This window comes from Mus musculus, chromosome 7, assembly GCF_000001635.26.
Source record: "Mus musculus strain C57BL/6J chromosome 7, GRCm38.p6 C57BL/6J".
Taxonomy (NCBI): domain Eukaryota; kingdom Metazoa; phylum Chordata; class Mammalia; order Rodentia; family Muridae; genus Mus; species Mus musculus.
In genome coordinates, this window is record NC_000073.6 from 84,556,523 (window position 1) to 84,582,374 (window position 25,852).

Here is a 25,852-nt window from a genome sequence, read left to right on the forward strand (position 1 = left end):
TCTAACTTGCAAACCTTTAGCTTTTGCCAATTACAGGAATGCGGAATCTCAGTAGAGCTCTGCAGAAAGGATCCGATTAATTTAGGGAAAGTACTATTAAAAAACAGCGTGCTTTTGCCCTGTGTCTAGTATGAGCAAAGCCAGAAAAAATATGTTCTATAGAGTATGGTAGGGCCTTGGAGAATGGAAACACTGCCTTCAAAGTTCTTTAATGAAAGCTGAGATAAACACAGAATTAAAAAACATATCATCTTGGTTCTAAGTGGATGAATAAACAGAAAGATTGAATTTACCATTTCTTTCTGAGACATAAACTTTAATGACAATATTTTGGAAGATGCCAGAAAGATCCAGGAACATATACAAAAGGGCCCCTAGAAATGAAGACTTAAGTGATGGTCCTCTTCTTTCTCTGAAGGACTGAAGATATAGAAGTTTGCTTCAGTAGCCCATAGTTCCCTAAACAAAAATCCAGAGGAAAGAGCTATGAAACCCCAGTAATGGAACCATCAAAGGGAGAAGAGCCATCTACTGCCTTAGGTAAAGAGAAGTTGCTCTTGGAGCAGAGCAGGAACTGTGGCTAACTCCTAGTCCTGCTGTGACTTGATGTGTCAGGGTGGGTTGGTATCCAGGAGGACCTCCCCCTTCTCAGAGGAGAAGGAGAGAGAGGATGGGAGGAGAAGGGGCCTGCAATCAAGATGCAATGTGAATAAATAAATTCATTAATGGAAAAAGTAGAAAAAAAGAGAGGTTGCTTTAAACTCCTAATGCTGTGAGTTCTGGGACAGGTCTGAATTCAGCCATCCTGAAAGCCCAGCTACTGTCCCAGCAATGTAGCCCAAATGGGTAAGCAGATGGATGGAGCGATGACATTAGGAGTCGTGGGAGAGGGCTGAAGAAGATTAGGATCCCCAACCTTACACTGAAGGAATTATGTGGATGTGTCTGGAGCTAACTTCCTAGTTGTTTTGTGAGTTTTTCCAGGCCAGCCTTTGTCTTCAAGGGACACTCCATCTGGAAGTGATTAGCCCTTTGGTCATAAATACGTACCCTGTGGTGCTTTAGTCATAAGCCAAATATTCAAAATAGGTACCCTAGCAGAGCAGCTTAATAGAAGTACTAGCAGGAAATATGTTGTTGTTGCTTTAGGACCCATGAGGAGAAACATGTCTAGTAGATGTACAACCCCAGTGTTTCCAGAAAAAGAATGCGTGACCCTGATCCAGAGTTGTTTCAAGGGTAGCCCATGATCCTTGCAGGATGATAGTCAGCTTTATGAATTTGGACTTGACCTACCTACTGGGACTTAATCCAACTCATTGCCAGGAAACACTCAGGACAAACATTACATATGGTTGTTTAGTTTGAGATTTTCACTCAATTTTGACCATTTAATTTTTTCCCCTGGAAAAGCATTATTGTTGATGTTTTCCTGTGTCTTGGTTGAGTTTTACACAGAATCAGCTCATTAGGGTTTTTATCTATCTATCTATCTATCTATCTATCTATCTATCTATCTATCTATCTATCTATCTATCTATCTATGGAGAGAGAGAGAGATAGCTCATTTCCTTCCTAGGGGTGTGTATTTGGTTCTTCTCTTCTAGAGTAAACTTATCTCAAGTTTGTCTAGATTCAGACTTTAACAAAGAACCTGCTGATGGGCTTGTTTTTAATTTGGTTGGTTTGCTTTATCAGTTATTAGCTACCACTCTTAACTCTGCTAATCTTATCTTCCAGATGCCCTTGGTGCTGTTTGTGTACCTTCTTTGGTTGAGTATTTGGTTCACTGCATTCGTTTCCTCTTGTTCTCTGGTGAACATCACGATTTTGTCTCTGAGTATAGTAAACAGCTGTCACTCATCTTGCCCAATGGGTTTTACTATATCCTAGTCTCATAGAGTGATTTTCTAAATATTCTGTAATTACACTCTATCATTAACCCAATAATTATTTTAATGACATTTGAATCATAAAGCTATCAGTTTGTTCATTTGTTTAATTCTTTCTGGTTAGAATGGCTGCCCATACAATTTAAATTTTTTAGAATTTATATATATGTTTGTGAATATTCTTTGTAAATGTATATTAAATCATTGTTCTGTGGGCATCTGAACAGAATGAATAATCTCTACAAGCAATGATAATGTCCTTTAGCAGGAAGAAAAGATGGCGTGGCAGACACCTAGCATGTTTCTCCATCTCTAGAAGATTAAAACAAAAGGCACAGGTATGGGCAGAGGAGGGTGGTATAGAAAGATGCTGAAGAGCAACTGGTAGACAAAGACCAGGTAAAACCCAGAATGGACTTACAATTTTTCTAAGAAACAATAAACTTTAACATAGGCCATTTAGCAACACTATAGGGAAGAGTTGAGATCCTCTCAGTAGAGCTTTAAGCAAAATATCTCTGAAGGTATACTTTGCAAAAATACAGCACTCCAAACCAAAAAAGCAAAAAACAAAAAAACCAACCCAGTTTAATACAAGGACCTGATATGTATGCACCAGTCAGATGCAAATGGGATGATTGGCATTATTTTTTGGTTTGTTCAGTGGTACTGGGGCAAAGAGCCATCCTAAAGAGCCTTATCATCGAACCACAAAGGCTTCTGCATTTTTATATATTCAAGTCTGCTTAAATGAGAAATGATCCCTAATAGGCTCAGACATTTAAATTCCTGGTCCTGTGTGGTGTCACAGTTTGGGTAGGTTATGGGAATTTTAGTCAGTGGAATCGTGCTAGAGGACTAGGTCACTGAGGATGCATCGACTGTGGTTTGTAGCCTTGCGGACTTCCAGTTCATTCTTCCTGCTTCGTGTTTGCTGTTGAAGATGTGCTCTCTCAGCTTCCTGCTCCAGCTGCCTGCATCCATGTCTCTTCCACCTTATGGACTCTCTCCCTGGAACCAGAAGCCAAAACAAATTCTTCCTACTTAAATTGTCTTGGTCACAGGATTTTATCACAACCACAAAATGAAATTAGTACAATATAATAAAGATGACATATAAGAAACTGACTAGTGTTGTACTAAATGAGGAGAAAACTGAAAACAGTTCTAAAATTGGAAATGATATAAGGATGGTCACGATCGCCACTCTTATTCAGTTATACTTGAAATCTTGGCCAGAGCAGTAAGGAAAGAAAAACAATAAAATGGAGGGATGCTAAGCCCACACATTCCTGCTTGCTGATTCTGTGATTCTAGACATTATGAGCTCCACCATAAAACTCTAATATTTGAATAAAACTTTTCAGCCAAGTATCAGAACAAAAATAAATATACTAGAAGCAGTAGCTCCTTTTTGTTGCTACTTCAAAACTGTAATTTTGTTACTGCTATGAATCATAATGTAAATATGTTTGGAGACAGAGGTTTGTCAAGAGCTTTGTAACCCACAAGTTGAGAACCACTGCCCTGGAAGATCAAAATACCTCCTTTATTCAACAAAATTAATATCATTAAAAATGCCACATCACTTAACAAGATACATGGTTTCATTACAACCCCTTAAAATTCAAATGACATGTAGGCTTGGAGAGATTGCTCAGAGGTTAAGATCATAAACTGCTCTTGGGAAGAACTTGAGTTGAGTTCCCAACACCCACTTTGAGCGGCTTATTACTACCTGGAACTCCAGTTTCAGGGGATCTGACACTCTCTTTTGGTCTCCACAAGGACCTGAACATACATGTTGCCCATAAACTCATGCAGGTACTCACACATTAATAAAAATAAATAAATCTTCTTAAAGTCCCAATTATTTTTTTCAAGGAAATGGGGGGGGAACCTTAAAATTCATGTGCAAACACAAAAGACTCAAAATATTCAAAGAACTCCTCAACACAAAGAGCAGTGTTGTAGGTAGCCTTTAACAATGCTACAGAGCCACAGTGGGTAAAGCAGTATAGCAGGAATATAAAGCAGACATGTTGATTGTGGGACCCAGAATAGATCGGAGGACCCTGAAACAAGCCCACACAGTTACAGTTACCTTGTCAAAGGTGCTGAAAGCATACATCAGAAAAGAGATGACTTCTTTTAACACACAGTGCTGGTAAAACTGGATATCCACATGCAAAAGAATGGAAGTAGAGCCTCATCTCTCCGCACCATCCCCCATTACAAAAGCAACTCAAACTGACCTTAAAGTAACACCTGAAACTTTGCAGCTACTTCAAAAAATTGCAAAGCAAATACTTCAAGATCTAAGCATAGGCAAGGACTTTCTGAAAAGAACTCCAGGAGCTCAGGAAATCATTGCAAGAGCTGGCAAATAGGGTTATATTGATTTAAACAGCTTCTACCCAGCAAAGGAAATAACAGAGGGAAAGACTGCTAACATAATGGAAGAAAGTCTTTACTAGCTATTCATCTGATAGGCAATTAATATCCATAATGTATAAAGAACTCAAAAAAGCTAAGCACCAAAAGAGCCAGTAGTCATCAATAAAAAAGGGGGAAGGGACAAGTGAAATGATGAGAATTCTTCAAATGAAGGAGAAATGATTGATTGATACGTGAAGAAAACATTTATATGTCAACCATCGGGGAAATGTGAAGCAAGGCTACACTGAAACCTGTGCATGGTGGAGTAGGTACACTTGTAATTTCAGCATTTAAAGGCTGAAGCCAGGAGAACTGGACAAGCTTGAGGCCAAACTAGGCCAATTAGTAAGTTCCAGGCCATTTGGGGCTACAGAGTCACATTCAGTTTCTTTTGTTTTGTTTTGTTTTGTTTTGTTTTTTGTTTTTGTTTTTAAAAGCAACCAAACAGGATTAATTAATTAATAATTAATTAATACATTGGTATTCTATCTCATTGCAGTTATAATATCCATCATAAAGAAAACTACAACAAATATTTGCAAGCATACATGGAAAAAGGGAATCCTCGTCCAGTATTTGGTGGGAAAATAAGTTATCCAGTGGTCATGCAAATCAATATAGGGGATTCTCAAAATAAATTAACACCAAACTGCTGCTTGAGCCGCCTCTAATACTCCTGTTTATATACACGAAAGGATCCAAGTCTGCATGCGGTAGATAACACTTGAAATATAAACTTACTGCTGCACTGTTTACAATGGACAAAACCTGGGTCAGCCTGGACATTCATTTTCTCTGTTGTAGGGATAAAAGGATAAAAAAATGTAGTGTTTATTAATAACTGGAGTTTCAGTTAACCATAAACAATGAAATTACTTTAGATGTAAGAAAATAGATGGAGGCATGAGAATCATCATCCTAAACAAAATAAGCCAAACTCAGAAAAATAAATATCAAAAGTTTTCTTTTATACATTAAAACTTGAGAGCTGAAATGTCATGACAGTCAAAGGGGATCATTAGGGATGCGAGAAGGGATGAAGCAGGAGAGAGTAATGGAGGATGAACAAGATCAAAGTACATTGCATGTATATATAAAAATATCTTTGTAAAACTCATTGCTTTAGTAGATACAAAGTAGATACAGTTAGTAGATACAAATAGATACAAGATACTAATACAACAATGTCCATTAGTTTATTGATCATATTATTTGCATCATTGCTATCATTTTTACCAGTTATCGCTACATGTCTAAACATATTTTGTAATCTATACTTTTCTAATCATATGTTAAAAGTAATATTCACTGGCAATATCCAAACAATATAAAAATAATCCTAATGTCCTGCACCACTCCCTCACAAATGTTTGTCATAATAATATGAAATTGAAGATGCAAATTATTATGAAGCATTCCAAAAATTATTCTTAGCACTTGTAGTTTCAAATTGTTATAATTGGTTGAATGGATTATTGAAATTTTTCATTCTCTCATGTCTTTACTACACTTGAACTCCTCACTTCTATTTGTTCCTGGTGGCAGAAGTACTGTGTCATAGAATGGTTGCTGTTGCTATGAGGGCTGTGTCTGTCTAGCATGCATGAATAGTTAAGATCCTTCATCCTGTCTGAAGAAATGAGTTCTGTTGCTCTCAATGGTGCACAACTCCATTCAGTTCCGAATCCTCTTCTTCTGCGCCCTGTGGATGATCACCTCAAATGTAAACTGTAGAAAGTCTACATGACCCTAGGAATGAGATTTCCTCCTCTATAGATAACCCATTTTCTCCTTTCTCTTTATATCTTTTTATATATGACAGGGTTATCTTTCGAAATGAGCTATCACCAAGAAGACTGGAGTCTCTCTCCCTCTGAAGTGTCTTGAATTTGCTTGATCTTTCTAAAAGATGGAAGGCTTTCTTTCTTCAGCACAGGGAACTGTTCATTAACTTTTAAAACATTCCTTCTATTTTTTCTCTCCTCTTATAAGTATAATTGGGTTCTTGGATAGATGATGACCTTTGTTGTCAGAAGATATATTTCCATCAGGTTTTCTCAACTTCAGGAGTAGAAAAGCTCTCCTTGGTGTTAAAGGTTGAAGGCCTAATAGGCATAAGAGCCAGTCATGAACAGAACTCAGACTTCTCGTGTGTCATCATAGGCGAGGCGCAGATAACGAAGCTCAACAAGAAAGCAGGCTCAGAGGAGTCCAGCATGGGTGTCAAACCCAAATTCAACAGAATTTTCTACTGGACATTCTATTCCTAGGCTACATGAGAACATGTAGGCTAGGCTAGGGAAGGGCAGCTCTTACCTTTTGTAAACACCACCTAAGATGGACCTGCCTTATTTTGTAGACAGAAAGATTTACCCTTTTTCAAAGTCCTCTATCAATGCACACAAGATTTGCACCCATGAACAAGTATCTCCATGGTGTGTATTTTTCTTACATGACACTGTGTCAAAATTGTGTTGAATTTTTCATTATGTTTGTTTAGGAGCAGGGTAATGTCCATTTGTAGGACTGTTCCGTGCCCCAACAACTAAAAGTAAGAATGTAATGTGTGAGAGTAATTCTGTAAGGAACAAGAGTTCCCCAAGGCTGCTTCAAGAGGAGGGTCCTTTAGTGCAAGGCCAAGCAAGATCATCACCTAGTCTTTTCTCACAGCCTTTCCTGGTATTCTTACTCTGGTTTACCAGTGTTGCCATCAAAATAGGTAGAGCTCCACAGCCTGATGGACCAGCATGTCAAAAGGAGGGCCAGGTAAATCTGCACTAGCAAGAATCCATACCTTCACTTGGATGCTACAGCCTTGATGATCCCTTGATGAAGGCTTTCCTTAGCTTTGCACAATTTCTTTCTCTCCTTTTCTCCAGCTGTATGATTGGCATTGTTTGTCACAGCCCATGCCCAAAGCTGGTGCACAATTTCTTCCCTCGTTTTGGTCCTTGGTTCAATTTTAAGGTGCAGTTTTTCTGACAATATGCCAGTGAGTCAATCTTCATCAGGTAGGCAAACTCTCTTTTCTCAATCTCTTTCTCTCTCTCATGTGTGCCTTTGGCTGACTTGTTCCCATTTCTCTAAGCTTAGGGGAATAGTGTAGCTTAGGGATAGCTTGTGACTTTTACAGACTAGACAGAAGGATCAAAAGGACTAGCCAGACTTAGCTACGTGGTGAAACCCTGTTCCAAACCAAAGCAGACAGTGAATGCTTATTGTAACCACACAGAAACAGTGACAAATGGGCAGAGCCTTCCCTAAAATGGCTCACAAATGACTGCCACTGTGATAGGGAAAGACATCTCAAAGACAAATTAGTGAGGATTATAAATAAAAGTACACTATTCTGAAATGTTTTCAAAATTCCCTTCATAGTTTCCTATTGCCCATATGATAGCTACTATGAGTTGAAATAATTCAAAAGTATGTATTTATGGTTATGGGGATGAGATGTCCAAAATACACCTTAAATGGACTAAAACCAAGGTATTAGATTATTTCTGGAGGTTTCTGGAAAAAATCCATTCCCTGTCTCTTCCACTTGTAGAATCTGCCAGAATTTACTGGCTCCTGGCCACAACAGCCCTGGCTTGTGGTCACCTTGCCTTCTCCTCTACTATGGCCAGAACACCCTCTGCCTCCTATATAGGATGCTCGTGATTACTCAGAGCAGCTCAGAATAATATATCCTTGACATAATCACATCTTCGAAGTCCCTTCAAAATCCTTCCAAGGATTATATTGTGAATTTGTGGGAAGCAACGTTCAGCCTACCACAGTGCACTCTCTGGCCCCAAAGACTCAAGCTATCCCTACATATATCCATTTCATTCTAACGTCCCCCAAACTTTCAGCTCACTGCAGCCTCAAATGGAGATCCCAAATCTCATCATCTCTGTAAGACGAGGGTGAGGACTCAGTATGAGCCATCTCAGGGAAAATTCTTCTCTCTCTATGGACCTGGAAAACAAATTATCTGCTCCAACAGCACAGTGGTGTGACTGGTGCCAAACAGCTGTTAAATGCTTTCTCATTTCAAAGGAGGAAAAACAAGTGGAAGGGGACTGGGAGTCATCAGTCCCAAGAAGTTTCAAAATGCAATCAGAAAAACGTCAAGCAGTCTCCAAACCCTGAGACTCTGCGTCTGCCTAGTTAGGTGCTTTCTTCCTACCCACACTCTGCGCTCTGTGTTAAGACTGATCTCCCAGACACTTCTTCTTTGTCTAAAGAGTAGCATGTCTTTCATCAGCATGCAAAGTTCTATTTCATTCTGTCCATTTTAGTCTAAACTGGCTGTGATTCTATTGCTATGTTATCTCAAGAACATTGTTTCTCTCCAGTGACTGTCCTGGACTAAAGGGTCCTCCAAGCCTCCTGTCTGGACACTCTCCTCTCTAACCTTGACTGCTGCTGTGATGGCTGTGGGGACCCACGTGTGGTGTGTCTAATTTTCTCACTGTTATTAAAAGGTTGTCCAATCCCATCCTTGGCCTTTTCTAGAGAACGTGGCTTCCTGCTGTCAACGTCATAATTCTTTCCCTTTCTGCCCCTCAATGGAATAGGCTGAAATGTTTGAAGGCAAGGATTAGGTCTAACTCATTTGAGCATCACAAACACATTAAGTTTGTACTCTAGCTTTCAGTGGGATTTTGACATCTCAGTATAGGACAACTAAAAAAAGTCAATGTCTGTCTGTTTTGGGTCAGCTGTCTGTCAAAGCAGTCTCTGAGACAACTGATGCGTGGGATTTAATCTTAGTGTACTCCATGAGAAACTGCCATGGGATTGTGACAAGTCGAACAAGAAGCCCAGTAAGCATGCAGCTTCGGGAGAAAGACATTCTCACCTCCTTGGCTCCAAGGCACCAAGATGTTTAAGTTATATAACGAAGTTTGTCTCCATCCAAGCCTAGAATCTGCATTCCCCAAATTTATAGCATCCATCTTTAGCTATGGGCCACTCCAGGGTGATGACTCAGGTCCTCTCAGTTCTGTACACGGAGCGAGCGTGTTGAGAGCATAATCCTTAGAAGCTTAATAGTAAGGATCTAGGAAGTTGTGGTAGTGAGCTGTTAGGAGAGAACTGCTCAGGGCCTGGAGGCTGTGTGTATGGAATGACAAGGGGAATCTTGGAAAGCAACAGCACAAGTGCCATGTTACAGAGCTACACTATAGAACAGGTGTGGTAGCTAAAAGTGTGGTACAATGACCACACATGCTCTTAGCAGAAATACTCTTTTTTCCTACCTGAAACAGTGCTGTGACAAGCTGCATTCTTGCTCTGGAGGATTCTGAAAGGCTAGAGATGTTCAGATATTGGAAGCTAAATCCTAAGCCCAGTATTGAGTCCCACCAATTCCTCAAGCCATGCTTTTCCAAGCCCTGACTGTCATCATGGCTTCGATCATTACCTACCAAGCACTAGCACCATCCTGACAGCCCAACTAAGTGTTCCAATAGAGGAGTGTGGCGACCAAGTATACTCCCACTAGACACTGTGATTGGCTCCCTGTGACCTGAGTAAATGCCATCCACTTAAGCAATTTGTCAGCTGGGGAGGTGATTCAGACAGGTCACCTTCTATAATGGTTCTGCTTCTATTTATAGACCAAGCTGATTAATGCTCGTGGTCAACGCTGATTCGGGTTGCCCTGCATGAATTCACAATGTCGCTGCAGCCTGCTGCTGATCCCTTTGGTGACAAGTGGCAAGCTCTTTCAAAACCTTCATTTTCTGCCCATGGTGCCTGGAAGGAAGAGGCCAAACATGAGCTGTCATCTGGAGGCCAGAAGGGGTGGCCCAGCCCTGGCTTCTGGTGGCAGTGCCCTCTACCAACTCAGTGCCCTGTGTTGAACTCTAACCCCAGATCCACATGCTCACAGTGTTTTGAAGGTAGGGATTTTAGGAAGTGAATAAGATTGAGACAGATGAGAAGAAAAGATCATAAGTGGTCAGATACACACATAGCTCATGAAAAAAAAAACAGTTGCTGAAGGAGGAGCTGCAGTAAGGAATCAGGGATAGCAGGGGTGGAGAGGGAGAGGAGAACCCACTAAAATACACTTGGGTTGCAAATGTCATAGTAATAAATAAAGTGTTATATCCTAATTTTAAAAAATATATACAAAAAGAGCATGTCATGGTAGTGAGGTCTCAATCTAATGGCAATAGTGGCCTTGTGCAAAGGTACATACACCAGCTGTGCATAGTGGTTTATGCCTATAATTCAAGCACTTATAGTGTAGAGGCAGTAGGACAACCTGAGGTACTGAGACCCTGCCCTCCAAAATCAGTTAAGACCCACAAAACTGCCTCTGGCTCATTGTGTCTGAACGGAGTAGATGGAAGGTGGAGTGAGTTTCATCATGCTACTTCCCGATACTAATATGTGCTGCCATGTCGAGCTAGTTTAAATCAATACTTAGTAATAATCCTTAGTGGATTGTCTGGACTAAGTCTGACTTTGTCCTGTGACCGCTTGGCCCCCAGAGAAGAAGAGCAGCAGTTAAAAAGCAGCAAACACATGTGAAGACACCCCTCAGATGTGGGCCATAGCAGAACTGGACTTAGGTTGACAGGATTAGAGATGAAATTCTAAATCTGTGTTGCCAATTCTGATGATGTTTCAACGTATCTGCACAAGCAGATCCCTGGCCACCTGCATCCGAGGGGGGGGGGTGCGTGGAAGAGAGGGAGAGGGGAGAGGGAGAGGGAGAGGGAGAGGGAGAGGGAGAGGGAGAGGGAGAGGGAGAGGGAGAGGGAGAGGGAGAGGGAGAGGGAGAGGGAGAGGGAGAGGGAGAGGGAGAGGGAGAGGGAGAGGGAGAGGGAGAGGGAGAGGGAGAGGGAGAGGGAGAGAGAACTTATGTGGGCAGGTATGAATGCACATGTGTGCTCATACACTCAGAGGCCAGAGGACAGCATCAGGTGTCATTCCTCCCAGCTTGTCTGCCTTTTATTTCTTCTCTTCTCTGTCACTGTTCTAAACTCACGAAGTAGGTTCTAGGCTGGTATGCCAACAAGCTTCATGCTGGCTCTCTCTAAGATGGCGTTCTAGAGATGGAACGCAGGCCCTTCCCTGTGCTTCAGGTTTCCTTTCCTGCCTGAGCCTTCTCTCCAGCCCCTCTGTCAAGCAGACTTTGACTCTACGACTTTTTGTTGACTTTAAATTCATACTCACATGATTAAAAGCAAACAAACCAATAAGGTCTCGCTTTGTAGGGTATCAGTTGTTGTGATTAGCATGTTAGCAAATTTTACCAATGCTGGGTATGAGTCCAACTAAGGTTCCCCAAAGGAAAAGGCATAAAGTTGAGAGCAGGGGCAGAAACCATCCTTGAGCATCTCCAATTTGTCCTAGTATAGTGTGCAATTTTCACACAAGCCCTGGGTCTAGGCACCCTCACCGTTGTGACCACCTTATTTCTTTTTTTTTTTTTTTTTTTGTTTTTTTTTTTTGTTGTTGTTGTTGTTGTTGTTTGGGAAGTTACCTTTTTTTTTCCATTTTTTATTAGGTATTTAGCTCATTTAAATTTCCAATGCTATACCAAAAGTCCCCCATATCCACCCACCCCCACTCCCCTGCCCACCCACTCCCCCTTTTTGGCCCTGGTGTTCCCCTTTACTGGGGCATATAAAGTTTGCAAGTCCAATGGGCCTCTCTTTCCAGTGATGGGCAACTAGGCCATCTTTTGATATATATGCAGCTAGAGTCAAGAGCTCCGGGGTACTGGTTAGTTCATAATGTTGTTCCACCTATAGGGTTGCAGATCCCTTTAGCTCCTTGGCTACTTTCTCTAGCTCCTCCATTGGGAGCCCTATGATCCATCCATTAGCTGACTGTGAGCATCCACTTCTGTGTTTGCTAGGCCCCGGCATAGTCTCACAAGAGACAGCTACATCTGGGTCCTTTCAATAAAATCTTGCTAGTGTATGCAATGGTGTCAGCGTTTGGATGCTGATTATGGGGTGGATCCCTGGATATGGCAGTCTCTACATGGTCCATCCTTTCATCTCAGCTCCAAACTTTGTCTCTGTAACTCCTTCCATGGGTGTTTTGTTCCCAAATCTAAGGAGGGGCATAGTGTCCACACTTCAGTCTTCATTCTTCTTGAGTTTCATGTGTTTAGCAAATTATATCTTATATCTTGGGTATCCTAGGTTTGGGGCTAATATCCACTTATCAGTGAGTACATATTGTGTGAGTTTCTTTGTGAATGTGTTACCTCACTCAGGATGATGCCCTCCAGGTCCATCCATTTGGCTAGGAATTTCATAAATTCATTCTTTTTAATAGCTGAGTAGTACTCCATTGTGTAGATGTACCACATTTTCTGTATCCATTCCTCTGTTGAGGGGCATCTAGGTTCTTTCCAGCTTCTGGCTATTATAAATAAGGCTGCTATGAACATAGTGGAGCATGTGTCCTTCTTACCAGTTGGGGCATCTTCTGGATATATGCCCAGGAGAGGTATTGCTGGATCCTCCGGTAGTACTATGTCCAGTTTTCTGAGGAACCGCCAGACTGATTTCCAGAGTGGTTGTACAAGCCTGCACTCCCACCAACAATGGAGGAGTGTTCCTCTTTCTCCACATCCACGCCAGCATCTGCTGTCACCTGAATTTTTGATCTTAGCCATTCTCACTGGTGTGAGGTGGAATCTCAGGGTTGTTTTGATTTGCATTTCCCTGATGATTAAGGATGTTGAACATTTTTTCAGGTGCTTCTCTGCCATTCGGTATTCCTCAGGTGAGAATTCTTTGTTCAGTTCTGAGCCCCATTTTTTAATGGGGTTATTTGATTTTCTGAAGTCCACCTTCTTGAGTTCTTTATATATGTTGGATATTAGTCCCCTATCTGATTTAGGATAGGTAAAGATCCTTTCCCAATCTGTTGGTGGTCTTTTTGTCTTATTGACGGTGTCTTTTGCCTTGCAGAAACTTTGGAGTTTCATTAGGTCCCATTTGTCAATTCTCGATCTTACAGCACAAGCCATTGCTGTTCTGTTCAGGAATTTTTCCCCTGTGCCCATATCTTCAAGGCTTTTCCCCACTTTCTCCTCTATAAGTTTCAGTGTCTCTGGTTTTATGTGAAGTTCCTTGATCCACTTAGATTTGACCTTAGTACAAGGAGATAAGTATGGATCGATTCGCATTCTTCTACACGATAACAACCAGTTGTGCCAGCACCAATTGTTGAAAATGCTGTCTTTCTTCCACTGGATGGTTTTAGCTCCCTTGTCGAAGATCAAGTGACCATAGGTGTGTGGGTTCATTTCTGGGTCTTCAATTGTATTCCATTGGTCTACTTGTCTGTCTCTATACCAGTACCATGCAGTTTTTATCACAATTGCTCTGTAGTAAAGCTTTAGATCTGGCATGGTGATTCCGCCAGAAGTTCTTTTATCCTTGAGAAGACTTTTTGCTATCCTAGGTTTTTTGTTATTCCAGACAAATTTGCAAATTGCTCCTTCCAATTCGTTGAAGAATTGAGTTGGAATTTTGATGGGGATTGCATTGAATCTGTAGATTGCTTTTGGCAAGATAGCCACTTTTACAATGTTGATCCTGCCAATCCATGAGCATGGGAGATCTTTCCATCTTCTGAGATCTTCCTTAATTTCTTTCTTCAGAGATTTGAAGTTTTTATCATACAGATCTTTCACTTCCTTAGTTAGAGTCACGCCAAGATATTTTATATTATTTGTGACTATTGAGAAGGGTGTTGTTTCCCTAATTTCTTTCTCAGGCTGTTTATTCTTTGTATAGAGAAAGGCCATTGACTTGTTTGAGTTTATTTTATATCCAGCTACTTCACCGAAGCTGTTTATCAGGTTTAGAAGTTCTCTGGTAGAATTTTTAGGGTCACTTATATATACTATCATATCATCTGCAAAAAGTGATATTTTGACTTCCTCTTTTCCAATTTGTATCCCCTTGATCTCCTTTTGTTGTCGAATTGCTCTGGCTAATACTTCAAGTACTATGTTGAAAAGGTAGGGAGAAAGTGGGCAGCCTTGTCTAGTCCCTGATTTTAGTGGGATTGCTTCCAGCTTCTCTCCATTTACTTTGATGTTGGCTACTGGTTTGCTGTAGATTGCTTTTATCATGTTTAGGTATGGGCCTTGAATTCCTGATCTTTCCAAAACTTTTATCATGAATGGATGTTGGATCTTGTCAAATGCTTTTTCTGCATCTAACGAGATGATCATGTGGTTTTTGTCTTTGAGTTTGTTTATATAATGGATTACATTGATGGATTTTCGTATATTAAACCATCCCTGCATCCCTGGAATAAAACCTACTTGGTCAGGATGGATGATTGCTTTAATGTGTTCTTGGATTCGGTTAGCGAGAATTTTATTGAGGATTTTTGCATCAATATTCATAAGAGAAATTGGTCTGAAGTTCTCTATCTTTGTTGGGTCTTTCTGTGGTTTAGGTATCAGAGTAATAGTGGCTTCATAAAATGAGTTGGGTAGAGTACCTTCTACTTCTATTTTGTGAAATAGTTTGTGCAGAACTGGAATTAGATCTTCTTTGAAGGTCTGATAGAACTCTGCACTAAACCCATCTGGTCCTGGGCTTTTTTTGGTTGGGAGACTATTAATAACTGCTTCTATTTCTTTAGGTGATATGGGACTGTTTAGATGATCAACTTGATCCTGATTCAACTTTGGTACCTGGTATCTGTCCAGAAATTTGTCCATTTCGTCCAGGTTTTCCAGTTTTGTTGAGTATAGCCTTTTGTAGAAGGATCTGATGGTGTTTTGGATTTCTTCAGGATCTGTTGTTATGTCTCCCTTTTCATTTCTGATTTTGTTAATTAGGATTTTGTCCCTGTGCCCTTTAGTGAGTCTAGCTAAGGGTTTATCTATCTTGTTGATTTTCTCAAAGAACCAACTCCTCGTTTGGTTAATTCTTTGAATAGTTCTTCTTGTTTCCACTTGGTTGATTTCACCCCTGAGTTTGATTATTTCCTGCCGTCTACTCCTCTTGGGTGAATTTGCTTCCTTTTTTTTCTAGAGCTTTTAGTTGTGTTGTCAAGCTTCTAGTATGTGCTGTCTCCCGTTTCTTCTTGGAGGCACTCAGAGCTATGAGTTTCCCTCTTAGAAATGCTTTCATTGTGTCCCATAGGTTTGGGTACGTTGTGGCTTCATTTTCATTAAACTCTAAAAAGTCTTTAATTTCTTTCTTTATTCCTTCCTTGACCAAGGTATCATTGAGAAGAGTGTTATTCAGTTTCCACGTGAATGTTGGCTTTCCATTATTTATGTTGTTATTGAAGATCAGTCTTAGGCCATGGTGGTCTGATAGGATACATGGGACAATTACAATATTTTTGTATCTATTGAGGCCTGTTTTGTGACCAATTATATGGTCAATTTTGGAGAAGGTCCCGTGAGGTGCTGAGAAGAAGGTATATCCTTTTGTTTTAGGATAAAATGTTCTGTAGATATCTGTCAGGTCCATTTGTTTCATAACTTCTGTTAGTTTCACTGTGTCCCTGTTTAGTTTCTGTTTCCACGATCTGTCCTTTGAAGAAAGTGGTGTGTTGAAGTCTCCCACTATTATTGTGTGAGGTGCAATGTATGCTTTGAGCTTTACTAAAGTGTCTCTAATGAATGTGGCTGCCCTTGCATTTGGTGCGTAGATATTCAGAATTGAGAGTTCCTCTTGGAGGATTTTACCTTTGATGAGTATGAAGTGTCCCTCCTTGTCTTTTTTGATAACTTTGGGTTGGAAGTCGATTTTATCCGATATTAAAATGGCTACTCCAGCTTGTTTCTTCAGTCCATTTGCTTGGAAAATTGTTTTCCAGCCTTTCACTCTGAGTTAGTGTCTGTCTTTTTCCCTGAGATGGGTTTCCTGTAAGCAGCAGAATGTTGGGTCCTGTTTGTGTAGCCAGTCTGTTAGTCTATGTCTTTTTATTGGGGAATTGAGTCCATTGATATTAAGAGATATTAAGGAAAAGTAATTGTTGCTTCCTTTTATTTTTGTTGTTAGAGTTGGCATTCTGTTCTTGTGGCTGTCTTCTTTTTGGTTTGTTGAATGATTACTTTCTTGGTTGTTCTAGGGCGTGATTTCCGTCCTTGTATTGCTTCTTTTCTGTTATTATCCTTTGAAGGGCTGGATTCGTGGAAAGATATTGTGTGAATTTGGTTTTGTCGTGGAATACTTTGGTTTCTCCATCTATGGTAATTGAGAGTTTGGCCGGGTATAGTAGCCTGGGCTGGCATTTGTGTTCTCTTAGTGTCTGTATAACATCTGTCCAGGCTCTTCTGGCTTTCATAGTCTCTGGTGAAAAGTCTGGTGTAATTCTGATAGGCCTTCCTTTATATGTTACTTGACCTTTCTCCCTTACTGCTTTTAATATTCTATCTTTATTTAGTGCATTTGTTGTTCTGATTATTATGTGTCGGGAGGAATTTCTTTTCTGGTCCAGTCTATTTGGAGTTCTGTAGGCTTCTTGTATGATCATGGGCATCTCTTTTTTTATGTTTGGGAAGTTTTCTTCTATTATTTTGTTGAAGATATTAGCTGGCCCTTTAAGTTGAAAATCTTCATTTTCATCAATTCCTATTATCCGTAGGTTTGGTCTTCTCATTGTGTCCTGCATTACCTGGATGTTTTGAGTTAGGATCCTTTTGCGTTTTGTATTTTCTTTGACTGTTGTGTCGATGTTCTCTATGGAGTCTTCTGCACCTGAGATTCTCTCTTCCATTTCTTGTATTCTATTGCTGATGCTCGCATCTATGGTTCCAGATCTCTTTCCTAGGGTTTCTATCTCCAGCGTTGCCTCGCTTTGGGTTTTCTTTATTGTGTCTACTTCCCCTTTTAGTTCTAATATGGTTTTGTTCATTTCCATCACCTGTTTGGATGTGTTTTCCTGTTTTTCTTTAATGATTTCTACCTGTTTGGCTGTGTTTTCCTGCTTTTCTTTAAGGACCTGTAACTCTTTAGCAGTGCTCTCCTGTAATTCTTTAAGTGACTTATGAAAGTCCTTCTTGATGTCCTCTATCATCATCATGAGAAATGTTTTTAAATCTGGGTCTAGATTTTCGGTTGTGTTGGGGTGCCCAGGACTAGGTGGGGTGGGAGTGCTGCGTTCTGATGATGGTGAGTGGTCTTGATTTCTGTTAGTAGGATTCTTACGTTTGCCTTTCGCCATCTGGTAATCTCTGAAGCTAGCTGTTTTAGTTGTCACTGTTAAGAGCTTGTTCTTCAGGTGACTCTGTTAGCCTCTATAAGCAGACCTGGAGGGTAGCACTCTCCTTAGTTTCAGTGGGCAGAGTATTCTCTGCAGGCAAGCTCTCTTCTTGCAGGGCAGGTACCCAGATATCTGGTGTTCAAACCAGACTCCTGGCAGAAGTTGTGTTCCACTCACTAGAGGTCTTAGGATCCCGTGGGGAGTCCCGTGTGGGCCCTTGCGGGTGTTGGGCAAGACTCTGCTGGCAAGGTAGCCCGGGGCTCAAGTCGAGCGGACGACCACCTTATTTCTAAGTTTTTCTACAACTCTGAGGCTTTTCTCCCAGTTCCTGAGTTTGAGTTTTTTATTTTGCATCCTGACTTCCCATGGCATCTGGCAGGACTCTTTTCTGCTTGGTTCTTCTATACTCTAGCCATGATACTACAAGCTTCGACCAGTTGCAGGGTCAACCCAGAAACTACTCCCCCCACTCCCAAATGTCACTTGTTTACCATCTCCAGAGCCACCTTCTACCTTCAGCCAAAGTATGGATAAACACTGGATTAGGCCAGCCACATCAGTGCCAAAAGGGGATGCAATTATGTTGGAGCTGACTGAGCAGGAGACTGTGAAGACGAACGACTTAGTTCCTCAGACACAGCAGCTGAGTTCCATGTTAAGTTCCCTCCTGGATGTCATGTCCTCACTTTGACACAAAGCTAGCTGGAACCTATGCCCTCCTAGTAATTAAAGCTAATGAGTGTTCCCCCATCTGGAGGGTAGCATGGGGGAATCTGCTCTTTGAGGCCACATTCTTTTGTTGGCACTCGCCCTCGGGCCAAGAGACATTGAATATATTCCCATGGGGTGAACCTACAAGACTGAGGGCAAGACAAGGCATGAGAGGGCCACAAAATGAGTCTGCTGAGGTCTGGCCCCTACAATGTACAGAGCTCCTGACACTTACTTGAGGCCACTTGTTCAGAACTTCAGTCAGATCTTATCAAACCAGAGGACTGAGCTGTGTCTAAACCCAGGAGCAAAAATTGACCATGTGGACACCATGCTGGCTGCAGGGCCAGAAACCTGGGGAGGGATGGTAGAATCCTGGGCTTTCCCAGGTGCCTCTGTAGCATAGCTCTGAGACCCCAAACAAGCCTGGATTTTTCCACATTCCAGGCTTTCATCTATGAAATTCTCAAATAATTAATAAAAATAATATACTTTTTAAAAAACAGACTATGAAGATGTCCAGTGAGATGGATCGCAAGAGGCTGAAGAGGGGGCAATAGGAAGGGGAGGAAAGAGATCATAAAGTCGGGCTGGGAAGGGGAAGGAAACAAAGGTAATAGAATCAATGTCCTTGAAATCACAATGAGGTGTCCCCACAGGGACCTGAGAGAGCAGCAGAGGAGGGGGGAAAGACCGATGAAACAAAGTCTGTATGAAAATGCCATAACGAAACCCACTTCTTTGTATGTAATTTTAAAAAACTAATTTGGAAAAAAAAACCAAAAAACAAAAACAGAAAAGGAAAGAAAATCCAGCATGTGCCAGAAATTGTATGGAGGTGCTGTATGGCACGCTTCCTTCCTGCCCAGCCATGGTCTCACTTGGAGTAGAAATCTCCAGAAACAGCCAGTCCTCTGTTCTTCTGTTCCAGCCACCTACAGCTCTGCTCTCTGAGAAGCCGCGCTGACTCGCTGGCTCCAGCTGTGATGCTCAGCTGTCCGTCCATCTTGTCTCCTGGAACAGCTCAACCCAGGGTCTTCCTGAAGTGGTGATCACTCCAGCTGGCAGGTCAGTGGCCCAGGGATGGCTGAGGACAGAGGTGTAAGGGCAAATGAGGATGTTTCAGGTTGGGGTGTCCGGGTATTGGCTTTCATTTACCAGCTTTGTGGCTTAAGCATTTATATTTACAAAATGAGTGTGTGTAGGGAACTGGACAGGCTTCTCAGCCCCATGCTCTCTGCCCAGCAACTGACCTCGCTAGGAACTAAGCTAATCATCCTTGCCTGCCCCACCCCCAGGCTTGTGTCAGCCCACCTATCTGATAACTAGCTGGTCCCAGGCCCAGAGGTTATGCTGGACTTTTATACACAGGATCAATTTTACCTAATGCACAGGTCCCCATAAAACAGATGTTGCCTTCTGCACTCAGAGCATTGGGCCTGGAAGTCTGTAAGGCATTCCCAGGTGCTTGAGCGATGCTGCACAGACCAGTTAGCTGCAGCAGAAACTGGACTGGGGTCTGCCTGACTGCTCCAACCTTACCCCTTCTGTGCCTGCCATATTTGTCAAAGCAAGCTGAGCCCTGGCACAAGCCATGGGGGAGTTCCTAGAAGAATGAGTTCCCCCTGCTTCCCACTGATGTACAACAGCAGCTTCTTTTCTGCATGTTCCTACGGGCTGTTCAGCCCTCAGTTTCTTTAGAAATCGGGTTCTACAAAATTCTTAAGAAATATTCACCCACCATTTTTAAAGTGTTTTGATCATGCTCTGCCACTGCCTTTGCTGAGTAGAGAATGTTGCCCTTGTGACAAAGGCTTTAGGAGTGGAGGCAGCTACAGGGCACTGGCCCCAAGCTGATCCCTTAGCCCACTCCACCTATGTCCTGTTGAGAGTCACTGTCACGCCACCACCGTTACCCTAGGGTGCATCTTGCTAGAAACAAAGATTGCCTACATGTTATAGGGTTGCAACCATATGAATGCCCTAAGATGGGGTGGCCTCAGCTGTATGCTGCTGCCCTTGGTGGTAGCTTACATAGACAAGTGGCCCTGACTTCCTCACTGACTCTCTCTACAGGGATAGAAAATGGTACCAGTCAGGCCAGAGCTCTGGGATCCCACAGTCACTGCTGCAGGATGGAGGAACCTACTCCCGAGCCCGTCTATGTGGATGTGGACAAGGGGTTGACCTTGGCTTGCTTCGTTTTCCTTTGCCTCTTCCTCGTAGTCATGATCATCCGCTGTGCCAAAGTCATCATGGACCCCTACAGTGCCATCCCCACGTCCACCTGGGAGGAGCAGCACCTGGATGACTGAGGCACATGACAGGTCTCAGTGTCCTGGACACACCTCTGTACACCCTGGCCAACATCCTGCAAGCTCTTGGGAGACTGGGTGTGGCTATAACCACTCAGAGATGGAGAAGGCTCACCTTCGCCTTACTGACTCTCACATAACCACCAGAGGGAAATGCCAGCATGCCTGAGCCAAGGCAGTCTGGGGAAGCCAGGGGAGAGGAATGCTAAGCCATGACTCAGGATTGTGGAGGCCATCCTGGGACTCCACTGGGAGACAGACAGCAGAGTGATGGTCCCCAGCCCAGGCTCCAGGGCACCTTTGAGATCTGGACCAAAACCAGATATTCTGGTCTGTAAACAGTGATCAGGAGGAGACTGACCTTCAACTGCACAGCACTGAGGGGTTGCTGAGAGCCCAGTACCCTCTACAGACTAGCACTGATGAGGCAGGAAAGATGGAGACTTCAGGGGGCTTCTCCTGCAAATTCTCACAAGGCACACGGCTACTTCCAAACTTTTTTTTTTTTTAAAAAACTAAGATACAGAGGGAATATATTTTTCCTGTTAAAAATGAGATGTGCATTTTAGACACTTGGGAAAATATAGATAAATAGAAGGAAAGGGGGGTAAATAGCACTTAAAATCCAACCTCCCAGAAGCCATCATTTTGATATATTTCTTCAAGTCTTTTTTACAGGAATTTTTTTAGTAATTCACACCATATGCATGATGCTGCATTGATTCGTCTGATAGCTTAAATATCTTCTGCCTCACGAGATACCATGGCTGTTTTTAGTGACTGAGAGTATACTGGCTAGGCCATGGCTGAATATAGTCGTTTTCTTTAATCTAGTTAACTTTCTACTATGTACTCACAAGAATCACTTCACCCAGTAACCTTCAGAAGCTCTGTATCACAGGAGCTCCAGGCAAGAGCTGGGTTCTAGACCTGCTTCAGCTATTCAAAGGCTGTAAAAGTCACCTCACTTCTTGGTGCCTCCATTTCCTCATTGAAATATGGGAAGGAGAAGTCTGTCTTTCTGTCTGTCTGTCTGCTGTCTGTGAAAGCAGCCATGTCACAAGTGGGAGCTGAGACTAGCTTGTCTCTTCTGTTGTCTTTCCTTCATCTTCTTCTCCCACACACTGTCCCGTGTGTCTGTGACCTTGCTGCAAGGCTCCTAGGTCACAGCCCACAACCTTCCACAACCTGCTTCAACTCCTGTGTCCTTATTATATGACCCCTAAATAAATCAGCACCTGTGAGCTCCAATTTTGTCATCTATAAAATGGGGGTGTAACATCTACCTCACAAGGTTGTCGTGGAGATAAAATGGGAGGACATGAGCAAACCCTCCCTGCCTTCTAAGAGCCAGAGCTCCCAGCCAGTGCCACATTCACAGTGGCCAGCAGACATTTGCAGGGACACCAAGACACCAGGATACCGGACACCAAGGCACATGGTCTCATGTCATCACCACTATTGCCATTTATTTTCACATATGTGAGGGGTACCTATTGTGTCCTTCCAGGGTAGGACCTGCTGCCCTGTCAAAGGAGACCTGTGCTGTGGGCCTTGGGCCTTCTGCACCACCCACACTCAAGCCCTAGGTCCCCATGCACCTTAGGCTACCTGGGAAATGACTTTCCAAAGCACTATCACACTACATGACCCCTGAAAGTATACACTCTTATCAAGGTTTGTTTTCCAGGGTATGGTGTGTGCGTGTGTTTGTGTGTGTGTGTGTGTGTGTGTGTGTGTCTGTCTGTCTGTCTCTGTATCTCTGTCTGTCTTTCTCTCTCTCTTTCTCTCTCTTTGACTCTGTCTCTGTCTCTCTCTCGCTCTCTCTGTCTCTCTCTCTCTTACACACACACACACACACACACACACACACACACACACACTGTCAGATGCACCAAGAAACAGATGGCATAGGCTCCAAACCTGGCACTGAGGCATCACTTTCAGCCCACCCTTCCTCAGAAACCTCCCTCAGAGACAGCATGCTCTTCTGTGGAAACCTGTTAGGATGGGTTTGCAAAATCAATGGGGGTTGGGGGAAGAGGTTGTTCCCAGCTGTTAATGACAGAACAGCAGGAAGAAGGAGAGATCTAAAGAGCTCTGAAGACCTCCTGTAGAGGCCTTTTGGAGCTCTATGGGGGAAAATCAGGATGCCCTAGGCTGTGTTCCTCAGACTGCCTGCTGAAGGTCACACCACACCTGCACATGAGGAACCTGCCAGAAGCAGCTCACCTCCTCCACAGACCTACAGAATCACACTGGGCATCCAGGGCCAGTTAGCCCGGTTAGCCAGGCCCCTGGACAGCAGTACATCCCTGTTTGAGAAAACCTCCCCAGGACCTCTGTTCTCAGCAACACCCCAAAACCTTTAGTATTTTCTTTATGCTGGGGAAATAACATTTGAGAAAAGAGGTGATTTCAATCCCCTTTCCCAAGAGTCAAGCTTCTAACAAGGCAACAAAACAACGCTTTCTATTTGTACCTACACCCTCCCTTCTCATTTGCATCCTCTTACAAGCCCTACTTGTCCATAAGTACCATTGCTTGTGTACCTTCAGGCGCTCATTCAACTAGAATCACTTCCCAGGCAGCTTTCACACTGTTGCCCCTTGTTTGTATCAGTGTGTGTGTGTGTGTGTGTGTGTGTGTGTGTGTGTGTGAGAGAGAGAGAGAGAGAGAGAGAGAGAGAGAGAGAGAGAGAGAGAGAGAGATGTGTCCTGGTGTATTCATGTGAGCATGTGCTTGCCACAGTGCATGTTTGGAGATCAGATGACAATCTTGGGTGTTGGTCCTCTCCTTCCTTGTTGCTCACTGGTGACATTACTCCCCAGGCTAGCTGGCTCACAAGCTCCCAGGAATTCTCCTCTCTCTGGCTGCCATCTCCCACAGGCCCACTGGAATCCCGGAGGTGCCCTTCTGCACCCACTCACTTTCACATAAGTTCTGGGAATAGAAGCTCAGGCCCTCACACTTGCACAGCAAGCATTTGCCTACTGAGATGATTTCCCAGACCCACCCCTTTTATCATTTTTAAGGTGTGTGTTTTTCTTGTTTTTATGGTTTTTTTTTTAACAAAAGGATTCCCTCATACATGCGCATGACACTGCAGACCACTATACCAAATACTTCTTATGCTGTTTTAAATTTTCCCATTATATATGGGAAGAAAGTGGCTGTGCTGATCCTGGGGGTTTCTCAGGAGAGGAGAGAAGGCAGATTGATAGAACATCCCTTCTCAGAGACACACAAGAAGGAAAGGGGTGTCCCCACGTCTGCCACTTGATTATGTGGAACAAAGAAGAAAGGGGGTCCCCACCTCTGTCACTGGATCATGTGAAGGTGAGAAAGGTGAAAGAATCCCAAGTTTTTCTTCTCTTGTGCTTTCCATTCTGAAGGATGGAGGACGGACATGGTCCTTTGCCACCAGAGTGGCCTCAAGTTTCTGCTAATTGAAAGAAAGCCTGCAGTTGTGAATAGAGAAGGAAACACCGCAGCAAAATACTCATGCTGAAGGCTGGAAGTTGGCATAGAGGAAATGAAGAGAAAAGGATAGTTATAGAGTCATCCACAAGTCAGGGAAGAAGGCACACTCTCTATGGCAGAGAGTAGGTCACAGTCTCCAGAGAAAGGCATCTAGTGGCTGGAATCAAGCTGCTGCCGGTGATGAGCTGTGTGGAAGTCCCTCCGTGTTACCTCCAGCTTTCAGCAAGGCAGATGTGTAGTCCTTCTGTGGCTTTGTAATTTGCAGTGAGGGCATCTGTGTGATGACCACAGAAAGGGCCCAGCTGCCCCAGAGACAAGTGGGTAATAAAAATATTCAGAATCAGGAAAGGCAACTCATATCCATCATAAGGAAAGTGGTCCCTGGGCGTGATCAGGGTCTGATTGACACAAGTGGTAGGACCCATCGGCCCCAGTGTGGCATTATCAATGACTATCACAGACACTTTACTTTTCCAATTAATTTTCAAATGTCCACGTGCTTTGTTTTATTTTGGTGGAGTGATTTTGTTTTGGGGTATGGAACTCATGGCCATGTACATATGAGGCCAGGGCTCTGTCATTGATGTTTGTCCCTAACCCCATATATCTTGCTGGAATGAAAACAAATGTCTCTCCATCCAATAAAGTTTTCCCAGGATTCCAAAGATTTCTAAAAGAGGTCCATTTTACTTTCAAGCACCACGTGGAAATAATTGCAAAGCCTAGTTTTCACAAATGTGGGTGCCTGTCCCATGGCCTTGCTGTTGAGGACTGGTCCTGCCATGTAGGGTGGATAATATTCATAATAGTCTATAGCTGATGGCCCCGGCTGTTAAAAAGTGCCCACACTGAGTTCTTCACATAAGCTCTTGCACAGATATGGGCTCTTTGTATCCAGAAGAAAGACAACCTCCATCACACCCACTTCTGCTGACCTGTGCTGATACCATACATCCTTGACATCCACTAAGACCTTCCCTCCTTTCCCCTAAGGAAGGCTGTCTGTACCTGTCAATGACTGGCAGGAAAGAGAGGGCAATGACCCTTTGCCTCCTTTCTAAGTCTCCCACTGACCAAAAATAATAGATAATAAATGGCGGGACTGCTGAGTAATAAGGTCTATGTATGTCAGCTCGCCAGAGCAACTGAAAAATGAGCAGCATAGCCCACCCCCAAGTGACACCCAGTATTCATCATGAACTCCCAGCATCCATCACAAACCCTGCTAAGATGGGAAAGCAAACAAGGATGTTAAGGAAACAGTCCTGTGGACACCATATTGTCCTAGATAATAACAATGTTTTCCCATTCCCAGCCAGACCTTACACTAGAATGTAGCCAGCATAAGGCAGAGAGGCTAGCACAGCTTCCTCTGTAGTGGTCACAAGGCCTGGTGTGGACAGCAGTCTTTTTTTTTTTCCAGTGATTATTGAAGTTTATTCAGTATTTTTTTCATTAATTTATTTATTTACTGTACAGATCCCTGCCCTCCTCTTCTCCCAGTTCCACCCTCCCATCCATCCCCCATCTCCTTTTCCTCAGAGAAAGGGAGCCAGCCCCCCATACCGCCCCACCCTTGTAACCACCAACCAAAGAGCATGCAGGGGCTAGGCCTAGGTCCCCTACACAGATGGAGCAGATGCGTCCCTTGATCTTCATGTGGGCCTCCTAACAATTAGAACAGGACTGGTGGACAGCAGTCTTAGTCTTTTCCCTGCTACCCCACATTCTCTGAATATCCTCAGCTGTGGGGGCATTTTACCTCACCCAGAGGAGACAAGTTCCTGTTCTGTTTTTATTGAG

General features: G+C 42.9%; 1 protein-coding gene across 1 annotated transcript in view; it reads left to right on the forward strand.

Moving 5' to 3' along the window:
- The window catches only part of Gm2115 (predicted gene 2115), a 52,265-nt gene extending 27,549 nt beyond the window's left edge, over positions 1-24,716 (forward strand). The window contains exons 2-3 of the mRNA NM_001384188.1: positions 19,183-19,319; positions 20,328-24,716. Coding sequence (NP_001371117.1) covers positions 20,387-20,566 — 180 coding nt within the window. The 5' untranslated portion in view covers positions 19,183-19,319; positions 20,328-20,386 and the 3' untranslated portion in view covers positions 20,567-24,716. The remainder of the gene's footprint in view (positions 1-19,182; positions 19,320-20,327) is intronic.
- Positions 24,717-25,852: the final 1,136 nt, after the last annotated feature.